Source organism: Schistocerca nitens, chromosome 4 (assembly GCF_023898315.1).
Source record: "Schistocerca nitens isolate TAMUIC-IGC-003100 chromosome 4, iqSchNite1.1, whole genome shotgun sequence".
Lineage (NCBI taxonomy): Eukaryota > Metazoa > Arthropoda > Insecta > Orthoptera > Acrididae > Schistocerca > Schistocerca nitens.
In genome coordinates, this window is record NC_064617.1 from 872,435,769 (window position 1) to 872,445,486 (window position 9,718).

General features: G+C 46.4%; 1 protein-coding gene across 1 annotated transcript in view; it reads right to left on the bottom strand.

Moving 5' to 3' along the window:
- Window positions 1–7,511, bottom strand: part of LOC126252628 (juvenile hormone acid O-methyltransferase-like) — a 93,034-nt gene extending 85,523 nt beyond the window's left edge. The window contains exon 1 of the mRNA XM_049953528.1: window positions 7,120–7,511. Within this exon, the coding sequence (XP_049809485.1) occupies window positions 7,120–7,511 (392 nt within the window). The remainder of the gene's footprint in view (window positions 1–7,119) is intronic.
- Window positions 7,512–9,718: the final 2,207 nt, after the last annotated feature.

A 9,718-nucleotide genomic window follows, 5' to 3' on the forward strand; every position in this document is an offset into this window, starting at 1 on the left:
TTGTCACATACCTTGCAAGAAAGCCGTCTTCATCCACAGCACACGCTCCCGTCTCTGATCTGCTTTCGAGTCTTTCGGAACGTACCGAGATGAAACTTTACACATTCCCAAAATACCCACAACAATGTCATGAGCACGCCCATGGGAGTTTCCAAATGTGGTTTCAATGTGATGCAACGTTGTTAGACGATCCTGAAAAATCGTATCGTGAATTGCAGTCACTGATACATCGGTGGCAACGGTGACAGGCCTTCCGTTCCTTGGCGCATCTTCCACACTCGTTCTTCCACGTTTGAAGTCGGACACCCAGTTTTTTACTGTTGCATAAGACTTAACACTGTCCTCAAGTGTATTCCGCATGTCCTCCGAAATTTCCTTGCGCGTTATTCCCTTCAAATGAAGATACTCAATTATATCATGGTTCTTGACTCTCTCGATATTCGCCATTTTGCTTACACTACGGTATACAACGCATCCTAGCGGCAAAAACTACGAAGCTGGAGCGGTGAAATTTGACTTGCATACCCACGAAGGGTCACCGTAAAAGTAGGTGGTGCTGTTTATGCGAGACATTACGGTAACTATCTCGGGCTAGAAACTTTCCGACCGCCCCTCGTATAGAGGAATGTACGTAATTTGGAAAAAGAAATAAAAGTCTATTCTCGCCTCCACAAGCACATTTATAAACTGTATCGGAATAAGAACTAAGGACCCATTATAGTCCAGCAGCATCTCTCAATAGCTGGAAAAGTTTGTCTATGATGAATGTAATAAATCGGTATTGAAAGACATTCAGGATCTATGTGCATATTCCAGCAACATTCACTTTACTGTGAAAGCCAAAGACGACTCTGCACCGTGTTAGCCTGATGTTCACTTATTTTGTCTAAACCTTGCACTGTTCGCGCAAACCACGTCGTCAGAGTGGTGACTGATGGGATCGACCGTAAATATGAAACGCGTTCATGGTCGTTGCCATCGGCTACCACATCGAGTGCCGACTTGGTTTTCGCGAGTGGTAATTACAACCAGTAAGCCTCAGTTTCATTGAAGAATCCAACTACCATGTATAAAACTGGTTTAAATTTCTGATTACTTTACTTTATGAGTTAATGTGTTAAAAATTTGAAGTTACAGGTGTAAGAGAGAAGAAGCTTCGAAAACGTCTAAATTATTGTATGTTTAAATTTTGTTGGAAGGCACTAAGTGCTCTCATTACCAAACGCAAAGTGAGTCTAGTCTGGATAAATTGCGCTCCGTTTTAAACGACAGCTAGTTTTTAACGCATCTCAGTATTTATGAAGTCACATCTGCTGAAGTGTGAGTCATACAATGATTCCGTTTTGTAGGCACATTCAGTAATATATGTGGATACCGTATACAAAATCTTCCCCGAATAGAGTTTTAAGATAAGAACTAATAAATTAAAACATCATGCCTCATGCACAAATTTTACTTCATGAACATCAAAATGTAGTAAGCGATTAACTCATATACTTTCATCATTTTGTATAGGGGAAAGGGGGGTCAAAGAGGAAAAATTTCGTAAATGTTTGAAGTTATTGTAAATTTATATGAAAATGGATAACAGAGAAAGAAAGGGAAAGGATGGGTGGGTATTCGTGACTTCCCGCTGCAGAGGGCATTGTGGTAACTGTCCTACACAATATTTTCAGCATTCGGTACTGCATTACCACAATGCCCTGTCCGGCTGGAAGTCACGAATCCCAATCCATCCCTTCCCTTTCTTTCCCTATTCTGTATTTTCATATAAACTTAACCACAGTTTCAATCATTTAATACTGTCGACCCCGGAAACTATTAACATGGTTAAAATGGTTCACACACATCCATGCCCGAGGCAGGATTCGAACCTGCGACCGTAGCGATCGCGCGGTTCCAGACTGTAGCGCCTAGAACCGCTCGGCCATCCCGGCCGGCAAACTATTAACATCCTGAATCATTAAACAGATTAGCCACTTAGTAATACAGTGAGGTGACAAATGTCAGGGGATAGCTACATGAATGTACACAGATGGCGTTAGCATCGCTTGCACAAGATAATCTCTGAAGAGCCAAAGAAACCCGGTACACCCGCCTAATGTCGTGTAGGGCCCCCGTGAGCACGCAGAAGCGCCGCAACGCGACGTGACAACGACTCGACTAATAAGTAGTGCTGGAGGGAACTGACACCACGAATCCTGCAGGGCTGTCCATAAACCAGTAACTGTGCGAGGGGGTGGAGTTCTTTTCTGAACAGCACGTAGAAAGGCATCCCAGATATGCTCAGCAAAGTTCCTGTCTGGGCAGTTTGGTGGACAACGGAAGTGTTTAAACTCAAAACAGTGTTCCTGGAGCCACTCTGTTGCAATTCTAGGCGTGTGGGGTGTCGCATTGTCCTGCTGGAATTGCCCAACTCCGTGGGAATGCGCGATGGACACGAATGGATGCAGGTGATTAGACAGGATGCTTACCTACGTGTCACCTGTCAGAGTCATATCTAGACGTATTAGGGGTCCCATATCACTCCAACTGCACACGCCCCACACCATTACATAGCCTCCACTAGCTTGTATAGTCCCCTGCTGGTATGCAGGGTCCATGGATTCATGAGGTTGTCTCCGTACTCGAATACGTCCATCCGCTTGACACAATTTTAAACGAGACTCGTCCGATCAGACAACAAGTTTCCAGTCATCAACAGTTTGATGTCGGTGTAGACAGGCCCCGGCGAGGCGTAAAGTTTTGTGTCGTGCAGTTTTAAAGGGTACGCGAGTGGGCCTTCGCCTGGGAAAGCCCATATCGATGATGTTTCGTTGAATGGTGTGGTGAGTGTACTGTAAGACCTTCAGTACACACACCATCAGATTATTTGACTTGTCGCTCTAACGAAGTAGGCGAGTGTCATCAATATGTCTCGTGGTCTTATTGTGGCGTGTTTTTCTTCTGCCGTTAGGTCAGACGATAGAAATGGCACTTGCATGCTTAGAGTAGCAGATTGACGGTGACCAACTTTAAACAGAACTTGATTAATTTTCACACACATTTATTAAAATAATAACAAGCATAAAAATTGCTTAACTTGGTTCTGGATGCTATTTACAATTGACAATCTGAAGTTCCTTTGGTATTGGTACGTTAATCTTTTTCTCACATATATCTCTGATACTTGGCAAAAGTGTCTAAACATTTATCTTCATGGCTATGTACAGAAATATGGTAATCTTATTAGGCGCAGACTGAAACTTGACTATAGACTGGTACAGACAAATATAGAACTTGTACAGACTGGTACAGACAAATGTAGACTGGTACAGATAAATGCAGACTGACTAATCGGAGGTCAGTACACTCGTTATAATACCTTGCGCATTCACGTATCACTGCGTGAGTGTGATCTGTGAGGAGAAAAGGTTCTACGTAAGCAGCAATCACATTGGCTGCGTTACATATTAATACGCGGATTGGCGGAAGCAGAATTTGGTCCGTCTCTATGGCAGCTCCATCTCGTAGTGTGGAGATGGACAAGCGCTGCGCCTGCGCTGTTGTGCTTAGCGGGGCGCGCTCTAGTGGGAAAGTTGTGTAGTCGCTGACTACACGGAACTACGTACACAACAAATGGTTCACACGCTGATACTTGTTGATGGCCCAGCATTGATACCTGAAGCAATCTGCGGAAGGGTTGCACTTCTGTCACGTTGAACGATTCTCTTCAGTCGTCGTTGGTACCGTTCTTGCAGGATCTTTTTCCGGCCGCAGTGATGTCGGAGATTTGATGTTTTACCGGATTCCTGACGTTCGCTGTACACTCGTGAAATGGTCGTACGGGAAAATCCCCACTCCATCGCTTCCTCGGAGATGCTGTGTCCTGTCGCTCGTGCGTCGACTATGACATCACTTTCAAACTCATTTAAATCTTGATAACCTACCATTCTGGTAGCAGCAACCGCTCTAACAACTGCACCAAGCACTTGTTGTCTTATATAGCTGCTATTTATGTTCAGGTGATTCGTGTGAAAAGGTTTCTCACAAGATTATGGGCACACGACGGGAATGGTAGTTGGAGCTAGACGCACAAGACATTCCATTCCGGAGATCGTTAGAGAACTCAGTATTCCGAAATCCACAGCTTTAAGTGTGTGCCGAAGATACGAAATTTCAGGCATAATTCTCACCACGGACAACGTAGTGGCCGACGACTTTCAGGTAACGACCGAGAGCCATGGCGTCTACGTATACTTGTCAGTCCTAACAGAAAAACAACATATCGTGAAACAGCTGCAGGAAGCAATGTGGGACGTAAGACAAGCATATCCGTTAGGACAGGGCTTAACAACTGGCCGGTTTTGAGCGCGAGTACTCGCGTCTGCTCAGGCACGTGCTCGCGAGCAGGTGCAAGGTCGCGGAGTAGGGAGGGAGGGGAGGGAGGGGAAATGCGCGCACGTTTGAATGTGATCTCGCGTTCTTAGCAGATTTAACTAGCCATCTGAATGCTTTGAACATTTTACTACAAGGTAAAGATCTGCTAATTACTCATTTCATAGATCGAATACAAGCTTTTAAAATGAAATTGACACTTTGGGTGAGTCAGCTGGAAACAGGAAATCTAGCTCATTTTCCTAAATTATCATCCATGCAAGATGTTCACAAAGACTGTGAACGTTATTAAAATAGTTTAGTTGCCCTTAAGGAAGAATTTGATCAACACTCTCAAGTTCCGACAGCACTAGACAGTGATTTTGATCTGTTCTCCTCTCCATATTCGGCGAATATTGAAGAGATTCGTCCTGAGCTGGAACTAGAAATTATTGACCTGAAGTATGACAGAGAATATAGAGACAAATTTCAGAACAAGAAAAAAATTTGGAATTCTACAGACACTTCCCTCAGGATAGATTTCCTCGTTTGCACAAATTGGCGGCTACAATAATATCAATGTTCGGTTTCACGTATGTTTGTGAACAACTGTTCTCTGCAATGAAATGTAACAAGACGCGCCTGAGAAACGCATTGCCTGATCTAAATTTAAACTGCACGCTGCGCCTACAATGCACAATAACAATTACTCCGAACGCAGACGCAATTGTAAAGGGCAAAAAGTACAAGATAACCGAGAATCCCACACTTCAGTGACACCTTTTATTGTGTAACAGTTCACAAATTAATACGAATGCAGAGGTATACACTAAGCTAATAAAATTATGTGGCACGTGTACATTCTCCTTTATTTGTCTCATTTGTCGCAGTAATAATTCGTGAGTGATATCCCTGCAGGTGGCCGCGGATTTACATTGACTGGCGGCAGCTGTTGTTTGCCCCATGTGACTCTCCCCACTCTCCGCTCTGGTCCGGTAGTGGGGGTAGCGTGCTCGCGCTGCTCTGTGCTCGCTCCTTGCTGCTCACAGCTTACTCCGCGAGCACGTATGTTGTGAAGCACTGCGTTAGGACAATGTGGCGAAATTTAGCGTTCCTGGGCTGTGGCAGCAGTGCCTTTGCTGACAGTACGACATCGCCTGCAATACCTCTCCTGGGCCCGTCACCAGATTGGTTGGAGCCTAGACAAGTAGAAAACCGTGGCCTGGTCAGATGAGTCCCGATTTCAGTTGATCAGAACAGATGGTAGTGTTCGAGCGTGACGCAGATTCCACGAAACCAAGGACTCAAGTTGTAAACAAGGCACTGTGCAAGTTGGTAGTGGCTTCATGATGGTGTGGGCTATGTTTACATCAAATGGACAGTGTCCTACGGTCCAACTGAACCGATCATTGACTGGAAACGTTTATGTTCGGCAATTCATGTTCCCAAATAAGGACGTCAAGTCACCTGGTCACGAGTGTTTGCGGTTAGTTTGAAGGACATTCTGGATAATTCGAGCGAACGATTTGTCTTCCACAGATCGTCCAACATGAATCGCATTGAAGATTTACGGAAATCAATCGAGAGGTCAGTTTGTGCACAACATCCTGCACCGGCAACACTTTCGTAATTACGGACAGCTATGGATGCAGCATGGCTCGACATTTCTGAAGGATACTTCCAGCGACTTCTACATCTACATCTACATCTACATCCATACTCCGCAAGCCACCTGACGGTGTGTGGCGGAGGGTACCTTGAGTACCTCTATCGGTTCTCCCTTCTATTCCAGTCTCGTATTGTTCGTGGAAAGAAGGATTGTCGGTATGTCTCTGCGTGGGCTCTAATCTCTCTGATTTTATCCTCATGGTCTCTTCGCGAGATATACGTAGGAGGGAGCAATATACTGCTTGACTCCTCGGTGAAGGTATGTTCTCGAAACTTCAACAAAAGCCCGTACCGAGCTACTGAGCATCTCTCCTACAGAGTCTTCCAATGAATCTCAGTCTGGCATCTGCTTTGCCGACGATCAACTTGATATAATCATTCCACTTTAAATCACTCCTAATGCGTACTCCCAGATAATTTATGGAATTAACTGCTTCCAGTTGCTGACCTGCTATATTGTAGCTAAATGATAAGGAATCTTTCTTTCTATGTATTCGCAGCACATTACACTTGTCTACATTGAGATTCAATTGCCATTCCCTGCACCATGCGTCAATTCGCTGCAGATCCTCCTGCATTTCAGTACAATTTTCCATTGTTACAACCTCTCGATATACCACAGCATCATCCGCAAAAAGCCTCAGTGAACTTTCGATGTCATCCACAAGGTCATTCATGTATATTGTGAATAGCAACGGTCCTACGACACTCCCCTGCGGCACACCTGAAATCACTCTTACTTCGGAAGACTTCTCTCCATTGAGAATGACATGCTGCGTTCTGTTATCTAGGAACTCTTGAATCCAATCACACAATTGGTCTGGTAGTCCGTATGCTCTTACTTTGTTCATTAAACGACTGTGGGGAACTGTATCGAACGCCTTGCGGAAGTCAAGAAACACGGCATCTACCTGGGAACCCGTGTCTATGGCCCTCTGAGTCTCGTGGACGAATAGCGCGAGCTGAGTTTCACACGGTCGTCTTTTTTGACGTCATGTCACGTGGAGTTGCTGCACTACGCCAGGGAAAAGGAGGTCCGGCACGATATTAAGAGGTGTCCGATGACTTCTATCACCTCAGTGTGTAGATGCGTACCTCTGATCTGGCACCCAGTGCAGGCAGAAGAATGAGAAGACCTTGGAGTAGGGGCCCAGTCGCCACACCTCGGACTCCCGGAGGTACGGCGTGCCGATGTCGAGAAGCTGGAAGTCGACTGTGGACTCGGGGAACCTCGAAGCGGCTTTGCGCAGCATGTCACGGGAGGAGTCCGCGGCGACGACGCGGACGGCGGAGGGCAGGCGTGGCACCAGCTCCAGCACCGTGGTGTCTCCAGGGCCGCAGCCCACGTCCAGCACAGGGAGGATGCTGGACTCTGGACGCTCCAGCCAGTGGGACCAGTCCAGGCTGGAGCAGAGCTCGTCCAGCACCTGGGCTGCGAACTGGCGCTGCCCGGCGCTCGCCGACACGTACTGCTCCGCGTCGGTCATGTCAGAGGGTTAGCTGGAGAAGGAATAAACAGACTTGGGTGTTATTCAGGATGAGCGCACAGCACCAGTTCCGTTCATACTGACACGATAGCCAGCTAGCATCTGGAGTGCGCCATGTATGCGGGACAGAATACAGTGGGCTACTGCCGAAGCTCTTAAGACTTGCGAAACATGGTGCCACAGCACCTTCACAATATTTTTTTAGACACTGGAGCTGGAGCATATTTTTTTTTAGAATTATGAATCCTTTGCACATCTACACTTCCAGAGCGATCATCATAAAAGTTCTACTGTCATCTATGCAAACAGAGGTAGCTGTTATCAAGGATTCCCTGATGTGGGTCTGCGATGCTGTCCACAAGCCGTGTGCGTACACTCGTTGATGCGGTATTAGCTACGAAATAGTAGAGAGAAAGCTTTTAAAGCGCAACGGTTTAGGGCAGAGAAAGGAAAGATCCATGACAAATCGTGGAAAAAAATCTCTGCGAGAGTGTGGATAGGTACAGCGAGAGTGGATTATGCTTGGCAATAGCGCACAGTTTACTGATGTATGCAAGAACTGGTTAGTGTTTGGATAGCTAACGATCTTGAGAATGGCCGACTGCTGTGGCCGAGCAGTTCTAGGCACTTCGGTCCGGAACCGCGCTGCTGCTACGGTCGCAGTTTCGAATCCTGCCTCGGGCTTGGATGTGTGTGATGTCCTTAGGTTATTTAATTTTAAGTAGTTCTAAGTCTAGGGGACTGATGACCTCAGATGTTAAGTCCCATAGTGCTCAGAGCCACTTCCATTTCTTGACAATGTCTCCAGAGCCAACTACAGCGGTCTCGTTCCTGGGTCATCAGAGAGGTCAAAAAAGTGGGTTGGGATCCAACTCGGTGCAACTACTTTTTGCCTTGCAGGTCCCCACGTGGCTGGAAAATGCAAAAGTATACAGACGAAAGACTAAATGGGAATTACGAGGGTTGTTCAGTATGTAATGCCCCACATTTTATTCTCAGAACATATTTACTGTTAAGAATCAGAATTTGGCGAAATATATATCAACATGTCTTGTTCATGTCCTATTTTTCAACGTAGTCTACATCACGTTATATGTCCATACGCCAACATTGTTGAAGATCACTTATTCCCTGCTGGTAAAAGTTCTTGTTTTCGCTGCATGACTGACACTCTCGTCATCTTCAAAGTGTGTATCACTGTAGAGAATCTTTAAGTGGCCAAAAGAGATGGAAGTCCGAGGGTGCCAGGTCTGGACTGTGGTGTGGATGAGACAATTATGTCCAACCCATTTTGGCGATCTGTTACCGGGTTCTCAGACTTGTGTATGGGCGTGCATTATCATGTTGGAGCAAGATTTCTGCTGATTCCGATCGAACCCGTCAGAAACGATTCTTGAGTTTGAGTCTTCACGTATGCCTCTGAATTGATGGTTGACCCTCTTGACATCACAACCACGAGAATGACGCCATCACAATCCCAGAAGACTGTCACCGTGACTTTTCCGGTAGAGGGGGTTGCCTTGAATTTCTTCTTTTGTGGTGAATGAGGATGATGCCACTCCAGGGACTGCGTTTTTGTTTCCGGCTTAAAGTGGTGCACCCAGTTTCGTCCCCCGTAACGATATGTGACAGTAAATTTGGAAGTTTGTGCTAAGTTCCTGTGGGACGAAACTGCTGAGGTCATTAGTCCCTAGGCTTACACACTTAAATCTAACTTAAACTACCTTATGCTAAGGACAACACACATACCCATGACGGAGGGAAGACTCGAACCTCAGACGGGGAGAGCAGCGCGATCCGTGGCAAGACGCCCCAGACTGTGCGGCTACCCCGCGCTGCTCCGTGACAGAGAGGTCTCTCCGTTGGTCTCAAAACGCTCCTACAACTCAGATGGAATGTCGTTTCTTTTAATCTTGTGGCCCCCTGCGAGTATTCCTGGAAACCATTGTGAGCACCTCTCTGAATATCCGAGAGTCTCGACCATTGGAGACGCACTTGGGAAAAAAGGCGGTCCAGAGATGGATGAGCAACAATGTGGTGAGCAGGCGAGGTTGGAGCTGCAAGAAACTTACAAGCCTGGCGCAGCAGCAGGAGCTGCCGCCGGATGGTAAGTGGCGGTTCCCCAGCCTCAGCACAGAGGCTGGGTATGGGATTGGTCCGATAAGCACCCCTGGCCAGTCGAATCCCAGCATGGTGGACAGCGTCAA